The sequence below is a fragment of the Malaclemys terrapin genome, chromosome 1 (genome assembly GCF_027887155.1).
Source record: "Malaclemys terrapin pileata isolate rMalTer1 chromosome 1, rMalTer1.hap1, whole genome shotgun sequence".
Lineage (NCBI taxonomy): Eukaryota > Metazoa > Chordata > Testudines > Emydidae > Malaclemys > Malaclemys terrapin.
Window position 1 is genome coordinate 119,247,418 of NC_071505.1, and position 23,138 is coordinate 119,270,555.

At 40.7% G+C, this 23,138-nt stretch overlaps 1 protein-coding gene across 1 annotated transcript in view; it reads right to left on the reverse strand.

The window, feature by feature from the left end:
• The window catches only part of ETNK1 (ethanolamine kinase 1), a 57,852-nt gene that overhangs the window by 19,724 nt on the left and 14,990 nt on the right, over positions 1–23,138 (reverse strand). The window contains exons 2-4 of the mRNA XM_054036599.1: positions 6,214–6,473; positions 4,310–4,450; positions 3,599–3,741 (exon numbers count right to left, since the gene is read on the reverse strand). Of these exons, the coding sequence (XP_053892574.1) occupies positions 3,599–3,741; positions 4,310–4,450; positions 6,214–6,473 (544 nt within the window). The remainder of the gene's footprint in view (positions 1–3,598; positions 3,742–4,309; positions 4,451–6,213; positions 6,474–23,138) is intronic.

Here is a 23,138-nt window from a genome sequence, read left to right on the forward strand (position 1 = left end):
ATCTGTTAAGTGGTCAGCACTTTTCAAAAGTCAGGCTGCTTATGTAGGTGCCTAATGTTAAGCTATTTTTAAAAATATTTGCCACGATTAAGAAAAGTGAGGAGTAACTGAAGATATTCTAGAAGTGTTGGAAAGAAATCTGATGCTGACAAGCATTCGTAATAAGGTATCTGAGAATACTCGGAGAGTCTAGAAGAGCCTTTGGAAACTCCTGCTCAGGTTTTAAAAAAAAAAAAAAAAAAAAAAGTCAAGAGCATCACGACAAAAGGGTTATAAATAAATGCCTTCCAACTGTCAGTTACTTAAATTTAAAACCACAGTTCACACATTAAGATATATTCAAGGGCAAGAAATGAAGTGAAACTGTGAGCTATTTCTTTCAGAGAACAAGTCTTCTAGGCAATTATAAATCTGTTATGTAAGATAACACTATTGAAGTTTTTCATATCCGGAGTGATTAAACAAAGCAGCAAGAAGCAGATTTATCTGAGCCACAGCATGAGCAAATTCAACTCATCAAATGAGTGATGCACTCCATTTAACCATGCTAGAGTTCAAAATTTTATTTCAGTCTCTCTTTGGAAAGAGAGTTAGATGTTCAGGTTTAAGAATTCTTAAAGCCATAAGTGACAAAGTATGTTTTTTCTGTATGTATATACATCAATCTATTTTTAATATCTAGCAGGTTTTAAAACCCTGTGTAGACTGGAAATGAAGTATAGTCTTTGAAAGGGTAGAGTTAAAAAGTTGGGATAAACAATGGTGGGACTATCTATTCTGAGTGAGCTAGTGTAAACTGACCACCTGTGGCTTTTTAAATAGTATGCTGATTACACTTGGCCTAAGCATGACTAGACAACATGCTAATGAAAGTGCTACAAACACCAATGGTGAATTATAGATTCTGTTTGTGCTGGTTTAGACCCAGCCTCTTTAGAGAGCAGATCAAGGTGAGATTGAAAGAATTGATATGAATACTGCTGCATAATCAGAACTTTTATCTACCTTCCTATATTTAGGCCAGTAACAACTCCAGAAAGCGAACTGCATCTTTAAGATTGTTCTTTGTGCTCTTATTAAAGTGGCTTCAAAGAAGAATTCATTGCATGCTGATGCTTAATTTTTAGAGGGTTTTTTTTTTTTTTTTTTTTTTTAAATAAAGGATCTTTATTTGGCTGAACATACTTGATGTGATTCATGTTTGCATGTTTAACTGTTGCAGTTAAAGTTAAAGCTGAGTTTCCACTTCAAAAATAAAGATGAAGATCCTCCTTCTAAGACTGTATTATGTAACACAGGTTTATAAATTTTTGCACCGTAAAAGTGTACAGTACAAAATATACAGCTTTCACAATATACAAATACTCATTTTGCAGATGGCATTGAGGTTTGGTTACTATAAGAATAGTACCTGTTGTATCTCGGTATTGCAGAGTTCTTACAACAACGTACATGATGTGCTGCAATATTCAAGCATGTAAGCTTTAATGGACACAGTCTAGCTATTGCATATACTTTCAAATCCTTTCCCATTCAGTTATTTACAACCAGCTGGAAGCCTAAGTGCTTTACATTCAGATTCCTCCCTCCTCCCCACCTTGTCCCCAAACACTAAACACTCACACACTGGTTATTGTAGGTTTGCTCAAAAGTGATGCACTGCTGGCATTGTTTTTTTCCTCCACTCTGTTTATAAAAAAGAGAAGCATATAGCATTTGTTTTCAAAGTGGGAATGTTAAGCTTATCAACCGTGATAGTGAACATTTAACTGAATTATAGTTTTTGTTTAAGCATTTCACACTAAAGCATGGTTCTATTATGAAAAGTGACTAAAAATAGCATCTTTTCTCAGTAGGTCTGATCTGTGTATTCAGAATCAGACCTGTTGACTTTAGTGACAAAAATAATTTTTTACCCCCCTTTTTAATTCCTATTAGCGCTGCAGAGTCAACAACTGAAGTTTTTTCCCCTGTCAAAAACCTCAACAAAATTGCTTACTAACTCCTACTCAATAGTTAGAACTAACTCAACAGTTAATTAAAATTAATAGAATTACACAAGTATGCAAGGGCATATACTGGAAGATGATGGTGCTGCTAAGGTGTAGTTGATGGCTACGTTGGCCTGCAGAACATATAGCACTAGTATTTATGTGCAAGAAAGAAAGACCTAACTCAGAAGAGAGGTCGCATATATATGGATTGCAGCTAAAAGATCTTTTACTTGTACAGGTCGAAGGAGCACAGTTGATGTAGAAATAATGTACACAGCCACTTTTCAAAAATCACAAACAACTTCAATATTTATTTTGTATCAAATTTTATGTAAGCTACATAAACTAAGACGTGACGCCTCAATTATTGCTGAATGTCTGATAGAGAACACCTTAAATGCTGTTCACATTCATTTTAATGATTTCAAACAAATACGTTGGCTTTAGTGGTAAGCTAATTGTCAATGAAGTGATAAGTTACAAGATAATATTAAATTACTCAGACAAATCTGAAATTAAATACTTCTCTTTAAAGAGAAAGTCTTCACTATCTCAATTGTAAGCTTCCCTGCAACTACCAACATGCTTCTACAAAATTAACTTGTTACTTTCATTTCAGCTCACAGACTTCTGGGGATTTGGGAGGAAGTGTGGGAAATTGAGGTACTAGTCTCGTTAAAGCATTTTTCTGCACCATAATATCCCTGTTTTCAATGTCCCAAATTTACTGTTGGTTCACCATGTTTGCCTGTTGAATGTATCATTTAGTAACCGAACCTCAAACCACTAAACAACCAAACCTTAAAAGGAATAACCTTAAAAGGAATTAAGGTTTTCTATGAGAACTTTTGATAGTTCCTAGTTTTTTGGTTTTGTTTTGTTTTTTAAATACAAGGATTTCTTTCAAGAGTTCAAGTATTTACAAGATCTGAAAATAATGAACAAAAATTTGATTTGCCGTTTCCAAGATAAGCCTACTCCCTACCTCTGAGTTAAAAAATAATATTTACAAAAATATCTTCAACATTAAGATGCCTATGTACCTCATATGCAGGATATAAACTGAGCCATTGAAAGTAGCGTAAGTATCATTATGATACTTCACCCTGGGGAACTCCTCCTTGGCACCAATGTATCTGACAAATCAGAACAATACATTGATAATACAAAGTAACCTGGAGACATTAGCTCCTAAGGTTGTTGAATGCATGACAACCTTTTATAAACGTATATGAGATTTCTATTAAATTAGAAAGACAAAAAGACAATTTGATAGTTTGAAATCCATTTTTACAGACTAAATCATTACAGTGAAAATAAGAATATAAAGATTTTTCTCCACATGCTAAAAACATTTTAGAATTAAACTTATGGTTATAGCTGCTAAGACAGTTAATATATTTATACAAATACTGCTAACATTACATTGAACTTTGATTTCAAGCAGCAAAATTTACTTCACTTTCTACCATTAGTAAAAAGTCATAAGTGATTTAATGAATTTGAATTATAATTCTATACCCACCCTAAGACAATTGCCACAGAACACAAATACAACACAAGTATGGAATGAAGCACTACTTACTGCTGTGTTCAATACCTACCTTGTTTCTCGTTGTAGATAATATTCTTACACAACAGGTCATTGTGGCAAAGCACCACTGGGGATCCTAGATTTGAGAGTCTCTCCTTCATCCAGGCCATCTCCTCCTGAAGGATTTGAGGACTTGGAACATCACTTAAGAACCTTTGGGGTTCAAAAAAATTGAAAAGTTTCTCTTCTGAGCATAGTGTTAATAATAAAGGAATTATACAGAAATGTATACATTAGTGCACTTGGTCAGTTATTTTCTGTATTCCCGTTATTTCAACACATAATTGAGTAAGCCATCTTAGTCCAGATTTCACTGCTCACTCTTGTAGTGAAGTCACGGAAACATAAGATGGGAAGAAGGCAAGAATTCCTATTACTTTTACAAAGGTGACTTCTTTAAGAACAACTTGGCTCTCAGACATGACAATATCATAGTCCTAGTTGTGGGAGGAGAACAAGACTAGTAATGCATACTCTTTTCAAGTGGAAAGGAAAGAGCAGGAAGAATATGGCCAAAAAAAAAATAGAGAGGATGGTCAAACCCATCACTTTATTCTGCTTTTTAGGAGCATTTACATTGATATGGGCTAGGGGGGATGGAGTGTTTAAAAAACACTCTGGTTATGTTTTCCCCCTCAGCTGGTTAATAAGGTATGTGATGAAAACTGAGACAAATGAGTTATTAAAAAAGTAATCAAATATTTAATAAAATAACACTTACCGTTTATTTACTTCCTCATCTGTAAATTCTGTAGGTATGAGTGAGAAATATTTTCCCATCTTCAGCCACATGTTAGATTTGGGGATCCATCCATTGTGTGCATGAATAGCATGGATTTTAGCAAGCTGCCTGGCTATGAGTCTGTAAGATATAAAGGTTATTGTATTGCTACGTTCTTACTTTTCAACTGGTGACAAGCAGATTGCCAAAAAGCATTTGGTAGTTAATTACTGCTTTCTTGACATTTAAATCTCTTTTTTTATATTTGTCTTATTGGTGACTTTTTACTTGAAATTTTAAATTTCATCAGGGAATACATATGTCACACAATTTCCTTCAAAAAGTTTGTTTCCCCAAAACATATACACCTCTATCTCTGTCCTCGGGAGCCAAAAAAATCTTACCGCGTTATATCGAACTTGCTTTGATCTGCTGGAGTGCGCAGCCCGCCCCCCTCCCGGAGCCCTGCTTTACCGCGTTATATCCGAATTCATGTTATACCGGGCTGCGTTATATTGGGGTAGAGGTGTATGCTTTATATCGGAGAGGAGCAAGGAAGTGTGGGAGGCAGGGGGGATGGCTCGAAAGAGCTGAGCACTGGCAGACAAAGCTCAACAGCACTTCCTTACTCCTAAAATGGTGCCCTGTGGCCTGCTGTAGAAGGAGGGAGCAGACTACCTACAAGACCCAAGTCCGATCCTTCCAGACTGGATGGGAAACAGTGAGCTATCATGGCCACGTGGAGGGAGAACAGTAGGTTGTGGCAGAAGAGCATTTGGATACTAAAATGTGTACACAGTCAGCCATCTCCATAAGTTCTTCTGTGTATGGTTATAAATAGCATGCTCCACATTGACAACTTTCCTATGCATAGATAGGGCCCTACCAAATTCACAGTCCATTTTGGTCAATTTCACGGTCATAGGATTTTAAAAATCGTAAATTTAATGATTTCAGCTATTTAAATCTGAAATTTCACGGTGTTGTAATTGTAGGGGTCCTGACCCAAAAAGGAGTTGTGGGGAGTCGCAAGGTTATTGTAGGGGGGAGGATGCAGTATTGCTACCCTTACTTCTGTGCTGCTACTGGTGACAGCTCTGCCTTCAGAGCTGGGCAGCTGGAAAGTGGCAGCTGCTGGCCAGGACAGGGCCGCCGAGAGGATTCAGGGGGCCTGGGGCAAAGTGGGGGAGCGGATATAAAAAAAGGCGCCACCCGCTGCGGCGCTTGTACTCAGCAGGCGGTGCTCCGAGTCTGCGGCTGGTCCTTCACTCGCTCCGCGTCTTTCGCAGCACTGAAGCCCCCCGGCCGCCGAAGACCCGGACCGCCGCCGGGTGAGTAAAAATTAAAAAGGCAGTTCTAGCCAGGGAAGGGATTCTTGGCCAGGGCTCGTGGGGCTGCTGCAGGGCCCAGGACAAATTGCCCCACTTGCCCCCCCATCTGGGTGGCCCAGGGCCAGGAGTCCAGCTCTGAAGGCAGAGATGCCATCAGCAGCGCAATGCAGAAGTAAGGGTGGCATGGTATGGTATTGCCACCCTTACTTCTGCACTGCTACTGGCAGGGCGCTATCTTCACAGCTGGGTGCCTGGGCCAACAGCCACCACTCTCCAGGCACCCAGCTCTGAAGGCAGCGCAGAAGTAAGGGTGGCAATTCCGTGACCTCCCATAAAATAACCTTGTGGCCCCCCTGCAACTCCCATTTGGATCAGGACTCCCAATTTTAGAAATGCTGGTCCCCCCCTGTGAAATCTGTATAGGCTAAAAGCACACAAAAGACCAGATTTCATGGTAGGAGACCAGATTTCACAGTCCGTGACACGTTTTTCATGGCCATGAATTTGGTAGGGCCCTAGACATTAGTTTCCCAAAATGCACTGTGGAGTTTTAATATTTTTGAAGATGTTTACCTGAATATATCTGGGTTGCAGACATGCTCCGGATCCAGTGCTTCTCCCTGCATGAACTCGTAGCATAGACCATTACTGAAAGTACAGTAGAGTTGTGGCGCACAGCCATGAGCCTGCAACACCCGGAAACTTTTCACTTCCTCATCTCGATCTACTAACAGCTCGGTCTTGTTTCCATAGATTCTAACTAAAACCACATCATCCATTGCGTCACCCACATAGCAACCAATAAGCTTGTTGGTGATTCCATCTGTGAACAGCTGCAATGTAAAAATAATACGTAAGCTACTCAATGATTCTATATTTTCCCATTTGTATGTACTTCAGAAAAATGGGAAAGATGGGTGGAAGTTTTTCCACTTAATGGATCACCCTTAATCCTGTGGATTTTTTTAGTTAATTATTTGACTCAGGTTGAACAGAAACAACTGTTATAACCAAGATATTTGCTAGTCTGTACATTTTAAACAATCTTTAAAAAACACAGACGTGGAAAACTAAGTACTGTGGAAAGATGCAGATTTCTTTTTAAAAGGGCATTTCAAGGTATTTTCTGAGTAACAAGCCATAAGGAGAGAGACAGGAGAAAGACACTAGAATTAAGAAATGCTACATACATCAAAGTAGGACTGTAATAGGAGTTTTCAGGTAAGCAACTGCTTTGAGATCTATTCAGCAACACAACCCACCCCTTCACCTCCCCCCTCCAACAAAACAGGATTTCAGGACATTGTATTGAATTTTTCAAACAAATAAATAGAGCTAGGCAAAGAACAGTAATTCCATTTTGAGGAGGATTTTAAGATTTCAAAATTTAGTTTTGTTCTATGTCAGGACAAAAATACCCTGTTACTTACATCTAGAAAGACCGCAGTTACTGTAAGGTGTTGTCCATATACATTCCACTTTTGGTGTGCACGTACCCCAGTTCAGATTGTTTTGGTCAGCAATGTCTCTGCTGGGGCCTTGCCTGCGCCTTAAGTGTCCTTAAGCCTCCCACCTGAATTATGGCTCCAACCAATGCAGAATGCTTGTGTTTTAGGACTCTATTAGCAGGGAAGGAGGGCATGTCACAAAATACATACGGACCACCATTCATTCAAGTGCTTGTCCACATTATATTCCGCTGCTTTTAACTCAAGCAGCAACCTAGATCATAAGTAGTGGGTGACAGGAGTCTACCTGAACAATGACTGTGAGAAAGCCATGAAAGAGTTAGCATCAGATCTCGATGCTGCTATTATGGAGTGATGTTGGGTGAACATACGTACTGAATCACAAGTACCTGTCCTACATCTCCAGTGTTGGAACACCCATCAAAGAGCTTCAGAAGCTGCTTGACTCTTGTGGAATGAGCTGTAACACTCAATGGAGGGTCTTTGTCCATAGAATCATAGAATATCAGGGTTAGAAGGGACCTCAAGAGGTCATCTAGTCCAACCCCCCTTGTCAAGCCGGGCCTTAAAAACCTCCAAGGAAGGAGACTCCACCACCTCCCTACGTAACGCATTCCAGTGCTTCACCACCCTCCTAGTGAAATAGTGTTTCCTAATATCCAACCTGGACCTTCCCCACTGCAACTTGAGACCATTGCTCCTTGATCTGTCATCTGCCACCACTGAGAACAGCCGAGCTCCATCCTCTTTGGAACTCCCCTTCAGGTAGTTGAAGGCTGCTATCAAATCCCCCCTCATTCTTCTCTTCTGGAGACTAAACAATCCCAGTTCCCTCAGCCTCTCCTCATAAGTCATGTGCTCCAGACCCCTAATCATTTTTGTTGCCCTCCGCTGGACTCTTTCCAATTTTTCCACATCCTTCTTGTAGTGTGGGACCCAAAACTGGACACAGTATTCTAGATGAGGCCTCACCAATGTCGAATAAAGGGGAAAGATCATGTTCCTCGATCTGCTGGCAATGCCCCTACTTATACAGTCCAAAATGCCGTTAGCCTTCTTGGCAACAAGAGCACACTGTTGACTCATATCCAGCTTCTCGTCCACTGTGACCCCTAGGTCCTTTTCTGCAGAAGTGCTACCTAGCCATTCGGTCCCTAGTCTGTAGCAGTGCATGGGATTCTTCCGTCCTAAGTGCAGGACTCTGCACTTGTCCTTGTTGAACCTCATCAGGTTTTTTTTGGCCCAATCCTCTAATTTGTCTAGGTCACTCTGTATCCGATCCCTACCCTCTAGTGTATCTACCACGCCTCCTAGTTTAGTGTAATCTGTAAACCTGCTGAGAGTGCAGTCCACACCATCCTCCAGATCATTAATAAAGATATTAAACAAAACCGGCCCCAGGACCGACCCTTGGGGCACTCCGCTTGAAACCGGCTGCCAACTAGACATGGAGCCATTGATCACTACCTGTTGAGCCTGACAATCTAGCCAGCTTTCTATCCACCTTACAGTCCATTCATCCAGCCCATACTTCTTTAACTTGGCGGCAAGAATACTGTGGGAGACAGTATCAAAAGCTTTGCTAAAGTCAAGGAATAACACATTCACTGCTTTCCCCTCATCCACAGAGCCAGTTATCTCATCATAGAAGGCAATTAGGTTAGTCAGGCATGACTTGCCCTTGGTGAATCCATGCTGACTGTTCCTGATCACTTTCCTCTCCTCTAAGTGTTTCATAATTGATTACTTGAGGACCTGCTCCATGATTTTTCCAGCGACTGAGGTGAGGCTGACTGGCCTGAAGTTCCCCGGATCCTCCTCCTTCCCTTTTTTAAAGGTGGGCACGACATTCGCCTTTTTCCAGTCATCTGGGACCTCCCCCGATCGCCATGAGTTTTCAAAAATAATGGCTAATGGCTCTGCAATCTCACCCGCCAACTCCTTTAGCACCCTCGGATGCAGCGCACCCTGCCCCATGGACTTGTGCACGTCCAGTTTTTCTAAATAGTCCCGAACCACTTCTTTCTCCACAGAGGGCTGGTCACCTTCTCCCCATGCTGTACTGCCCAGTGCAGCAATCTGGGAGCTGACCTTGTGCGTGAAGACAGAGGCAAAAAAATCATTGAGTACATTAGCTTTTTCCACATCCTCGGTCACTAGGTTGCCTCCCTCATTCAGTAGGGGGCCCACACTTTCCTTGATTTTCTTCTTGTTGCTAACATACCTGTAGAAACCCTTCTTGTTACTCTTAACATCTCTTGCTAACTGCAACTCCAAATGTGATTTGGCCTTCCTGATTTCACTCCTGCATGCCTGAGCAATATTTTTATACTCCTCCCTGGTCATTTGTCCAATCTTCCACTTCTTGTAAGCTTCTTTTTTGCATTTAAGATCAGCAAGGATTTCACTGTTTAGCCAAGCTGGTCTCCTGCCATATTTACTATTCTTTCTACACATCGGGATGGTTTGTTCCTGCAACCTCAATAAGGATTCTTTAAAATACAGCCAGCTCTCCTGGACCCCTTTGCTCTTCATGTTTTTCTCCCAGGGGATCCCGCCTATCTGTTCCCTAAGGGAGTCAAAGTCTGCTTTTCTGAAGTCCAGGGTCCGTATTCTGGACTTGTTGGCTAAATCAGAGCCATATTTAATGCAGATAGAAATCTAATAAAGTCTTTGTGCCTGACCTTTCATCCTATCTAGAGGATATCAAAAATGGCTCAGGTCCTGTCAAAGTAGAAGGCAAGTGCCCAAAGTACATGGAAAATGTGATGCTTAGCTCCCCTTTGCTGGAATGTGACTTGGGAAAGAAGACAGGCAGACGTATTACCTGACCGTGATAGAAGTCAGGGGCTACATCTGGCAAGAACTCTGGGTGAGATATCAAGGTCCCCCTGTCTTTATGAAATTCTGTGCATGGAGGTCCTACCGAGAGTGCTTGCATCTTCCTCACCCTCCTAGCAGATATTATTGCTACTAAAAAGGCTGTATTGATCAACAGATGGAATAGAGAACATGCAACTAGAGGCTCAAAATGGGAGGCATGAGGACACTCAAGACATAGGTGCGACCTCAACTGACATGGATGACAAACAATAAACAATGCTTGGGGGTAAATGTGCACCAACAGTGGAATATACATGGATAAGCACTTTAAGAACAACCAAAAATTTTCAGAATTCTCCATGAAAAAGGAATTACAGGTTTTTGTCCAGATCTATTGGGAGCCCCATTTCCAGAGTAGGCTGCTCAGCGGGCTGCCCTGGTGCTGAAGTAGCACCTGGCGGGAGTTGTGTGGGCAAGCTGGCCAAAAACCAGGCAGACAGGTTTGCAGTGGAATCTCATCAAAATCAACAGGGTTATGTGGAATACTTCGTCTGACAAATCAACGAACTCTGGCAAGATGTTTTGTTGAAATTTGTAATGACTAACTTTATAAGTAAGGCTTGCTTCATTAGAGCCAACGTCTCAGGGAAATGTAAAAACTGTGTTAGAAAAGTAAAACTTTTAAATTCTCAGGTGACGGGTCTAGTTTTAGGAAAAAATCTGCACAACAAATAGAAAAGCGATTGGAAACAGGATTTTATCATGAATGCAGAACAACTTAGTGCAAGGTTACTGCAATTTTAAATGAAAAAGACAGGCAAGAAATTTGAAGTCATGCGCCCACAGAAACCATAATCTGTATGTATAGAGAATTTTGTATTGCTGTTTATGCCATTATATTTGTGTCTTCAGTTACCCCCAGTTTACCGTAGTTAAGCTTGCTACAATAAGCATTGATAGAAAGGTTTTCATGAATTTTTAAAGTGAAAACTCATTGGTCTGAATTCCCCTCTAGTTTTTGCAAACCATCTTTTACACCATTGTGCAAATGCATAAGTTAAAAGAAAACTGATTACTAAGCTATTTCATTTTCTAAGATGAGCAAAGTGCAAAAAAGAGTACAGAGCCAGCACAAGTGATGTATACTAATCAAAACTAAGAGTTTAGGTGTTATTAGTAACAACTGACATTCATTTTAAAACACTAATCTGACAGTGTTCTCCTTACAATTTTCCATTTAAAAAAAGGCCTTTTAGTGGTTACTTTCATATTGGCTCACATTCAAAAAAGTCTTCATTCTGCTTTCCTACACACCTGTGGTGCTCCACATGTGCATCTTGGTATGTACACTTGAAGCCCTACCAAGCCCAAAAGTTTCAGCCCAATAAGTAATTTTCTCAAGATGTTCCAAGCGCTCGGAGAAACAACCGTTTATAATGCAAGTGTCCTCTCAAACGTCAATACAGTGTCTCCAGAACACTACAATAAAGTGTTAGTTGAAGACTTTACAGCTTTCAAAATGAACAGCTTTACTTAATTCTGGGCATTGTTTCAGAATAACTAAAGGCAGAACCAGCCTTACAATATTGTATGTTATAGCAATATGCCTTAGAGACTAGATTCTTGTACAATTTTTTAAGTGGAAAAAATTAGGGCTGTCGATTAATCGCAGTTAACTCACGCGATTAACTCAAAAAAAAGTAATCACGATTAAAAAATTAATTGTGATTAATTGCTGTTTCCATCACACTCTTAAAGAATAGAATAGCAATTTAAATTTATTAAATATTTTGGATGTTTTCAACATTTTCATATATATTGTATTCTGTGTTGTAACTGCAATCAGTGTATTATTTTTATTATAAACATTTGCACGGTAAAAATGATAAACAAAAGAAATAGTATTTTTCAATTCACCTCATACAAACACTGTAGTGCAATGTCTTTGTTGTGAAAGTACAACTTACAAATGTAGATTTTTTGTCACGTAACTGCACTCAAAACCAAAACAATGTAAAGCTTCAGAGGCTACAAGTCCACTCAGTCCTACTTCTTGTTCAGCCAATCGCTAAGACAAAAAAGATTGTTTACATTTACAGGAGATTATGCTGCTCGCTTCTTATTTATGTCACCAGAACGTGAGAACAGACATTTGCATGGCACTTTTGTAGCCGACGCTGCAAGGTATTTATGTGCCAGATATGCTAAACATTCTTATGCCCCTTCATGCTTCAGCCACCATTCCAGAAGACATGCTTGCATGCTGATGGCGCTGGTTAAAAAAAACCCTGCATTCTACCACATATTTCATGTTATTCCAGCAGTCTTGGATGATGACCCAGCACATTGTTCATTTTAAGAACACTTTCATTGCAGATTTGACAAAACGAAAAGAAGGTATCAATGTGAGATTTCTAAAGATAGCTACAGCACTCAACCCAAAGTTTAAGAACCTGAAGTGCCTTCCAAAATCTGAGAGAGACGAGGTGCGGAGCATGCTTTCAAAAGTCTTAAAAGAGCAACACTCCACTGCAGAAACTGCAGAACCCGAACCACCAAAAAGAAAATCAACCTTCTGCTGGTGGCATCTGACTCAGATAATGAAAATGAACATGCGTCGGTCTGCACTGCTTTGGATTGTTATCGAGCAGAACCCGTCATCCGTATGGACGCATGTTCTCTAGAATGGTGATTGAAGCGTGAAGGGACATGTGCTAAAGATTCATATCTAGTACATAAATGTCTTGTGACGCTGGCTACAACAGTGCCATGAGAAAGCCTGTTCTCACTTTATAATAATAATAATAATATATGGAGATATCCTATCTCCTAGAACTGGAAGGGACCCCGAAAAGTCATCGACATTTCAGGTGACGTTATAAACAAGAAGCAGGCAGGATTATCTCCTGCAAATGTAAACAAACTTGTTTGTCTTAGCGATTGGCTGAACAAGAAGTAGGACTGAGTGGACTTGTAGGCTCTGAAGTTTTACAATGTTTTTGTTTTTAAGTTCAGTTTTGTTTGTACATAATTCTACATTTGTAAGTTCAACTTTCATGATAAAGACATTGCACTAGAGTACTTGTATTAGGTGAACTGAAAAATACTATTTATTTGCACTGTAAAAAAACAAAAGACTTGGAATCAAAAATAAAGTGAGCACTGTACACTTTGCATTCTGTGTTGTAATTGAAATCAATATATTTGAAAATGTAGAAAACATCCAAAAATATTTTTTAACCATGTGATTAATTTTTTAAAATCGCTTTACAGCCATAGAAAAAAATCAATAGGAAGGGCAAATCTAAATTTTCCAATTACAAAGGCCTTTGTGCAACCACAGATCTAGCAGAGTTGGGAATTTCGACCCAGATTTTTAAAAGGTATTTGAGCATTGCAATGCTGAACAAAGCAACTTCTAACTAATGTAGGAGACAAAGTTTCATTTTCAAAAGTGACTTAGGCACCTAAGTCAATCAGTCACTGCAATGCTTAGTGTTCTAGATTCCTTTAAAGTCTGGACCTTTGTATCTTTAAAAAAATAAAATTTAAAAAAAAAGCAGGGAAAAATACATTGTCTCTAAAGTTAAGAGATTGTTGTGTTTTCCAGGTCAGGGATTATCTAAATTCAGAACACAACAAAAGGGTTATAAATGGACAAAAATGGAGAAAGGCAAGAGGAAGGACTATGGTTACAATAATGCGATCACATGATTATTCTAAGGCACGTATGTCTTGATGGTTAAATAAATTTGTCTTTTTTTAATCCCCTTCTTATAAGTGATATTACATAAACAACCTTAGATTGGTTTGCCGTTTCACAACAAAAAAATTAAAAATGCAGCCTATTTAGTTCCATATACTGAAGATGAACTCCCACCCTACAACAAAATTTATAATTAAGGGTGAGATATAATGTTTGCTGGAATAGGGAAAGAGAAGCCATAGCCTAGATTGTTTTCTTATAACTCATTTTCTTATTGCTACAGACATACTGTAACTACCAAATTGCATGGCAGCACTTCTGAATAATGAGCAGTATCACAGACAGTACTGGAGGATGCTCTAAAGATGTGGTTGCTTGTATAACGGCAGCCTCTCATGTTTCAGCAGCATCTGTGGGGATGCTGTGACATCAAGCTTGTCATAAAGCTGCAGATCTATAGATCCACATGTATACAAGTGCTGTTGTACAAAAGTGAAATATGGGTGCTGAGGAAGGCTGAAGAATACTGGATTGATGTTTTTGACTCTCACCATCTTCATAAGCTGCTCCATGTTATGAGGCAGGACAAGATCAGAAATAAGGATATTCAAAGCCAAACCTAGCAATTGTCTCTATCAGTATTAGTTTGGTTTGATGGCTTTCTTGGTATGGACGTATTATTAGAATGGAAGATCAACAAATTCTGAAGTGTTTACACCAAGGAATGCCACTACACTACCGGCAATAATGTGGGCACCAAAGGAGGCGGTGGCACAATAAGATTGCCAGTGATGGACAAACTGAAAATATCCAGACTGAACACCTTAAGGACCTAAACAGAGGTCGACCCAGGTGGCATGGTCTGCAAGGAGGCCACGTCCCTTTGGGATTTGCCATGAGGTTTACAACATCTAAATAGTCTTTCTTCCTTCAATCCTTCTTCTTCTTATCGCCCCTGGCAAATCCAATAGCATAAATCAGATTGCTCCCCCCTCCCAAACAGCGGTGAGACATGCGCAGAGCTGCCTAGCTGAAGGAGGCTGTGTCTGGGCTCCGCTGACTCTGCAGCTGAACGCCACCTCCTGGTTCCTAGTGCCAGTCGTGCTCCCCTCCTGTGCGTTGGGAGTAGGGTGACCAGACGTCCCGATTTTATCGGGACTGTCCCGATATTTCCTTGTTTGGTGTAATCCCGCGGGCGGCCCCCGGGCGGACGCATCGGCAGCCCAGGCCCATTCGTTCCCGTGGGACCCAAGGGAGACAGGGGGGATGGGGCCTGCTGTCCCCACTCCGGGGCCGCCGTGGGATAGCACCAGCTGGGCAGCAGCCCAGACGCGACTGACATGGGGCTGGGCGCAGAGTGCGCACTGCTAGATCCCCGCAGCAGGCCCGGGGGGTTCGGGCCTGGGCGTCTGAGCCGCAGCCACTGAGCTTGGCCATCGGCCTCTTCCTCCCCCCGCGGCAGTGGGAGCTGCAGCAGCGGCTGCTCCCGAGTCCCACTGCCCGGGGGGGAGAACAGCCACCGCCTGGCCCTGCAGGCCACCCCCCTACTCTCCCTACCACCTGACTGAATCCTGCCTGCTCGGGGCCAGGCCGGACTCTCACTCTCCCTGGCCCCGCGCTCCCCTGCGTCTCCGAGGCCTCCCTCCAGAGCTTGTGGAGGAAGGGTGTGTTTTTGTTGTTGTTTTTTGCCCCGCCTGCCGCTTCCCAATATTTGACTTGGGTGATCTGGTCACCCCAGTTGGGAGCCTTCCTGTTTTTTGTGCAACAGTAAGTGACCGCGGTGAGGCTGGGTAAGGGGGGGGAGGGTGGAAGAAATGGGTGGGGTGAGGGGAAGAAGGGTGGGTGGAATAGGGCAGGGGGAGGCGAATGTGGGAGTGGAGAGAGGGGGATGGAGAAGAAAAGGGGATAGGGGAAATCGCAGGGGGTGGGGGGAGAAGCGGGAGCCTGGCATGCCGCATCCCCTTGGCAGCAGCTGGGGCTTCCCTGTTAAGCAGGCCCATCAAACCCTCACCCTGAGAAATCCTACCCCCCTACACCTGGACCTCTCCGCCGAGTGTCCCCCCCCCCCATTGATCCCTAACCAGCTGCACCTGGACCCCTAACTCATCAAGCCCCACTCCTCCAGCACCCAGACCCCCCGCCGAGCCCCATCTCCCAACACCCAGACCCCCTCCCCCCGAGTCCCAACCACCTTCACCTGGATCCCCTACAGTCCCGTTGCCCCTGCACCGGGAACTCCCCCCCCAACGAGCCCCTGTGCACCCAGATCTCCCACTGAGCCACCTGCACTCAGACTGCAAACACAGAAACCTCTCACCCCACACCTGGATCTTCCCACCCTAAGCCCCTCCACACTTGGGTCCTGCTGGGCTGAGCCTGCCCACCCACACCTGGTGTGCCTGGTACTGAGGGGTGTTTCTGGGGCAGGCCCAGCCCTTGTACTGTGTCAGGGTTGGGTGCAGCCTCACTGCCAAGTCCTCGTACTGGGGGAGGTGGGGGCTTCAGGGTGATCTCCCACCTCAATGCAGCCAGTGGCCTGTGTTCCCCACTGCCATGCTGGAGCCACATTTATGTATTGACAAATAAAATTGGCATAATTTTAAAATAATGTGCACATAATTTTAAATTTTTTGGCATAAATTAAAAACAATAGGATGAAAACAAGAGTGGCATTTGAGCGGAGTATCAAGGAAACTGTGGCAGTGAGATATGTTAGATCATTGACATGGTTCTCACTTAGATGGCATGAGAGGTTTACAACCAGACTGGAAAACAACCAAACACTGAAAGTCTATTGGCAGGGGTAATGGACATCAGAGAAAGAATGGAACAAGAAACAAATCTGTTCTGGTGCACTGAGATGGATAAGACCCTACTGGAACCTTTCTCCCTACCAGAAGGTGTGGGGAAGAAAAAGGGATCAGGGTGGATGGATAAATAAATAAATAAATTCTTTTTACAAATGAACGAGTTTAAAATTGAATTTGAATTTAATACAAAACTACGTTAAGGCGTAAATTTCTTATAATGTTTTAAAACATTTACATAAAAAGTAAATATGCTGAATCCACAAGCCTTTATCAAAAGCGTTGCGTGTTCTATATAAAGAAAGAATCAGAAGGAAAACATTTAACTTTTGAGGTCAAGCTATATTAATATGGCACAACCGGTCAGATACCGCATTAAGGGTTTGTTTTGTTTAATAAAATTAAGTTGTATATGCTGTTGTGTATTTAATTAAATTCGAGTTACCATCCTAATGCAGCTTGACACAAATCATGAGCAAAAAGTTAATTATCTAGTAAATAAACAATATATCATTCACAATTTTCTAACATGCTAAAAAGGTATAATTAATTAGAATATGAAAATATTAATCCATATAATTGTTTAAATATATATAATTAATAGGGTTGTACCTCCCCAGGTAACAAAAAGATGTACAAATCCAGTGTAAAGGCTCAATTTAGTTGTAAATCAACATATTTTAATGGTTACATCAACCAATGAGAATGCACCTTTCTTTACATCCTAATTGAAGTATAAAGGGAAAAGTTGATGAAAACTGATTTAACCCTGAAAGGGACCCCATTATATTTTTGGGCAGAACACAGTGAGATCATCCTCCAAATTGCTGGAGCTTCTGGTACCTTTACATTTTATAAAAGGTGATCTTTAAATGAGGCTTTTCTCATTTCACACAATACGCATTCAGTACACAGGTCAAGCTCATGAGGACATCAGAAGAGATAATAAAGAACACAATAGTAGTCAGATATCAGCTCTGACACACACAACAGCATAAATTCCTCAATACATGAGGAAACAGTCTGTGTTAACATTAAGACAGACCGACCGACCACAAAGTTCTTTATATTGGTGTCCTTAGTCTTCTGAATTGCTATATAGTTTTCTCATGAACTATTTCATACCTATTGTGTATTCCCGCCCCCCAGTGCAAGTCTCATTAAAGTTAATGGAAACTACGTACATCAAGGAAATTAGATCTTACCACCGGATAATTTAGAAATTCCACTCAAGGTCCTTATTAGCATCTATTTGTAACATGCTGCTATAAATAATTATTTGCAACCAGAAGTCTTTTAGATTTAATAAGCATTCCTCATGAGCTCTTGTTTGACAGTTTTAGAGGTAATTTTCATGTCCATCTGAATAATACTTTCCATTTTGTATCATGAAATGAAAATCAAAATTAAAAGGCTTCAAAACTAGTACACACAAAAATTAAGTGCATGTAGACAAAATGTATTTTATATACAAGTTTCTTTCTTTAATCATGATGTCCCTAATACAGTATTAGGAAAAGTGTCATTTGTAAACAAACGAGAGATTTTAAAATGAGGTGCAATGAAGAAAAAGGATTCCATGGCAAAGAAAAAGCACGAGATGGGCATCACAAATGAAGAGAGCAGTCTCTGACTAAGGAGAGACACGTAAGGAACAGAGGCCTACATAGCAATGCAGAGTGATCAAGACAACGCATGGCCTAGCGTGGGATGAGGTTCAAAGACTTCACAGAACATCCTGAATACCAGGAAGGAAATTCTAGAAGTATATTCTGAAATAGAAAAGTCGACGTAGGTGACAAAGTGGATGAAATGCAGTTCTGATGCCTGTAGCAGATAGTTTGGCAGGAAGATTCTGGATCCCTGGAAGTATTTTAGTCAATATGAGAAATTAAAAATTTCAGCTGAAGGCCAAGCCAAGATAAATTCTGACTGTTTTTGGAAATAGTAACAAGTGGGCTCACGATACCACACAAGAAATGTGGTGGGGAAGAGAGTTTGAAGTAGAACTGTTGATCTAATCACAGTTAACTCACGTGATTAACTTAAAAAAATTAACTGCGATTAATTGCAGTTTGGATTCCCCCCCCCCTACATTTTCAAATATATTGATTTCAATTACAATACAAAATATACAGTGCTCACTTTATATTATTATTTTGGTTACAAATATTTGCATTGTAAAAGTGATTAAAATTTTTTTCAATTCACCTCATGCAAGTACGGTAGCGTAATCTCTTTATTGTGAAAGTGCAACTTACAAATGTAGATTTTTTTTTGGTTACATAACTGGTCAATTAATTCAATCTATGCCCTGTTTGTTCTAGAACTGATCTCTCCAGATCACAACTGCAGCATATGGGCAGAGTAACGCAGGCAAGCTTACACTGCTGCTGTCCATGCTAAACATATTTTTAGAAAATTTAGTCTCCAGACTTTCGTCGACAGAGCAGCTTTCAGAAGGAATTAATTCACAATACGTTTTTTAAATATAGTACTGTGTTTCAGTCCATACCTATTCCGATGGTCCATCGACAATTATATTCACAACTCAACTGCTAGCATAACATAATCAATTGCAAATGCTGCTGTTGACTAAACATAAAGGGGTCAGACAGATGGATGAGCGAGTTCTTTTGTTTATGCCAGAAGCAATCTCACTACATAATTATGATATCTGTAAATAAGATGTTTGATTTTGCTTCTTAAGAATCTTCTCCTAAATAAGAGAGAAAGGATAGTCCAGGTTAGGGTGCTAGCGTGCGAGTCAGGTTCATTTCCCTGCTTCTGGGTGAGTCACTTAGTTTCTCTAAGCCTCAGCTCCCTATCTGTAAAATGGAGATAACTTCCCTAACTCAGAAAAGTGGTGTGTGAATAAATACATAAAAGATTTGAGACACTTAGATATTATGGTAATGGGGGCCAAACAAGGAGTTAAATCAGATGAAAATGGTAACTTTAAATTTGCATCATCCCCCTCCAGAGGATATTACACACAACAGTTATAAGCAATCAAAAAAAAATATTTTAGAAGTGTCACCTCAGCCTTACCTGTAGTATCACTATAACACTAAACCTTATGAACCAAGGAGCAGAACCAAAAAAAATAAAATAAAATAAAATAAAATAAAAAATTGCCAAGTTCAAATATTTCTACAAGCTGACAGGTCATAACTGACATCAAATCTGCCAGGCACTTACACTATATTCCAAGGTGCTAAATGTGGAGACCCCATTACTGAACTATTAAAGTTGAAATTTTACAAGCACAAAATCAAGGAATTTCAGTTACAAGCTATACAAACTAACTCTACTCCACTGACCACAGTATTTTGTTTAATTGAATACAATCTTACTTTCAATATACAGTGAAGTCTGTTTTAAGCGGTCACTGAAAGGACTAGTTTTTGCATGCTTCTGGGTTGTGAACCCCAGAACATGAATTTAGAAGCACTAGCTAGATCCCCAGTGGAAAAACTGTCAGCCTTTCTGGGCCACATTCTGATGCCAACTTTAGAGGACTGTAGGTGACATAGGAGGAAATAACTGGCTGGCTGCAGACTCCAAAAGATGAAAATCTGTGTGAATAAATGTCCAGGCCTATACATGATTGCACAAGATTACATACAATTAATAGCAAACAACATAGTGCCTACACCCTACTCCCAATGATAACATTCATATCTACTTCAGGGGGGAGCACGATCATGCTCTCAACATACAAGTATACAGTGTATCATTTTCACTTAATTTATTTTTAGCTTATATTTCCAATATTACATATTTCAAAGCAACACAAACTAAAATTTGAGACATTTGGAGGAACCCTAATTTCTTCTTGATTATACAGAGAATTGAACCAGTTCCTATTAATCCCTGCATCCTTTAGCTATGTTGCACATTTTGTGGAGCATTAAGGTTCTTCTCCAGCTTTTGTTTTCATGTTTCTATCCAGACACTAATTTGACTTTAACTCCCTTCTTATTATCTTACTCTTGGATAAATCCAGATCACATAACTTTCTAGACCTACTCTTCAAGTTGACTATGGGTAAAGTTGGGACTTATGAGCTTAAGTCACTTAGGTTTAGAACCACAAAGGTGCTTTGGTGCAATGCTAAACATTGTAACACCTAATTTTTAGATGCCTTGCTGCCCAGTGGAATTTTCAGCCCTTGGGTAGGTGCTCAGGTTCCCTATACAAAGCATGAGGAGAGTCTGGTGCCTAAGAACAGGATTCATGGAAGCCAGCATGCTAATGGGGACCCATGTAAACTAGCCAGTAGGAAATTCTGAGAAGACAGGAGGGGTCTAGGCCCCACCCCTGAAAAAAACCATTAAGCACCTAATTCCAGGCTGGAGTGAGGCACTTATCTCTGCTCAGGTGCCTAAGACAGGTCAGCTCTATCTCAGGGGAAAAAAACAGGCCTCCAGCCAAGTATAGCTAATAACCCAACAGTCAAGACACACACTCAGAATGAAGGAGACCTGTTTTCAAATCCCCACTGTGCCAGATTTGGAGCAAGAGTCTCCTACAACCTGGGTGAGTACCTAACCCCCAGGATATAGAGTCACACATGCTCCCCCTCTTTGGCCCAATGAATAGTGGAAGAAGAAGAGTCAGAGAGACCAACATCAGAATACCCAATAACCTGGAGGTTAGAGCACTCATCTGGGATATGGGAGAGAAAGTAAAGTCCATGCTCCAAATCAAAGCAGAGTGGGAATCTGAAAACAGGTCTCCCACATCCCAGGTAAGTGCCCTAACCACTGGGATGTTGAGTATGCTGAGACGAGACCCCTTCTTTCCTCCCCTGCACCCACACAGAATATTCTAATCTGGTCACCCCCAGCTGTCTTTTGTGTGAGGGCCCCACAAGTGAGATATGCGAGGAATGCCTTGTTTGACAATTTTGCCAGTCTTAGGCCTGAGTTAGGATGCTGAGCAGTTTGGCAGTGTCAAGACTTAAATGGTTTTGTGCATGCCCACCAATGGAAGCTTTGTCGCCTAGAGAATTTAGGCATCTCCAGGGTAAGGCAGCAGTTGAGCATGGGTTTGTGGATCTCAGTGGCATCTAAATGTTGGACTTAGAGGCCTAAAGTGGTAGTTAGGTACTTAAGTCTATTTTTGAATCTAACCCTTAGGCCCTTTTGAAAATATTCCCCTCTATCTTTAACTTTTAACATTTAAACAATTTTTAGGTTTAACAACTGCACTGCTGAGCAATTTAACAGAAACATTGGGATTATGGGTAGAAATTGACTGAAGTACCACTTCCTCCTCTCCCATCACATCTAATGTAATTCATTAAGAATAAAGCACCAAACAACAAATGGTATGCATAATTTGTAAATCAATATTGTCATCAGTTAAAATTTAATCTTTTGTATCAGGGGAACCATATTAATGATACTAACCATTCATTATATTAACTATTATTCTGTAGTGAAATAAAACATACCAGTTTTACATACAAGGTCTATAACCATGTTTTCACATTCTTTCCATTTTTGGAACATCAATTGGGAACGTTTTTATTGTTCTGAAATTATTACAAGATCCTCCTGTACTGAAGTAAGGCAAAATGAAGAAGGCAGAATTCTAGCATTCAAGTGTACAAGCTTTAACATATGGGTCAAAAATCATGCAAGTTGTACACAGAACAGAAGTATGTCTGAGACAGCGTGCAGTGGATATATTGACTGACTTGTCCCAAAGTCCTCCTGTTAATATTTTTGGTTTCAATTTTTTTATTATTAAAGATCTCACTCCGGTTACTATATGAAAAGACTTGCACAAACAGAAGAGAAAGTGACTATACAAAGTTGTCAAAACCACAATTTAAACAAGCATTTCTCATTTGTACGTAATAGTACATAGAACATTTCAGATAAAAGTGTAATTTTAATGTTGGTGCCCTATTGATTTTGAAATACCTGTTTCATGTCCTTCACTCCCTCTGGCAAATCAACCACTGATCCTCCAGTAAGGGTAAAGAGAGAAGCAGCTGGTGAGGGTAAATGGAGTAGTTCTTTTAAGTGTAAATATGGGCTTCTGTCAAATAACCTCCAATGTTCAACGTTAGTTATCTGAAAACAATTCTTGCAGCACCCCCATCCATTCCCAAATTCTAGGCCTACTAAGTTTCCTGCACTAACATGTCACTGCAAATCCCACCACTCATTCGGGTCAGGACCTTTGATAATGCAACAATCAATGCTTTGTCTATAATGGAAAGTTGCACCAGTGTAATTCTTTTTTTTTTCCTGGCAGAAACTGACATGAGTTCATATGCAAATTGTCTTGTATATAGGTTTATCCCACTACTTAAACTGAAATACTTAACCCACTTCCAAATTGACTTACAGCAGCATGTTACTTTTTTTAAAAAAGGCACTGCCCTGCAAAACACCACTATTGCCTTATGACAACGTGCAGGGGAGTGAACAGGTGAGCCTGCACTCGGATCACTTGGACACCAATTAGCTCTCCCACAGTAAGATGACTGAGGTAATTAGATAATCAGGATGGGTGAAAGAAAGAGTCAATTAGCCCATCAGCCCAGAAGGATAGAGGCACAAGAAGGAAATGCAAGGGGAGTGAGGAACAGGGCTAGCTGAGCCCAGTCTCAGAGGCCTCAGTGAAGGGACACTTCTGCTCCTCTCTGGTACTGAAAAGAAGGCTAAAAGCACA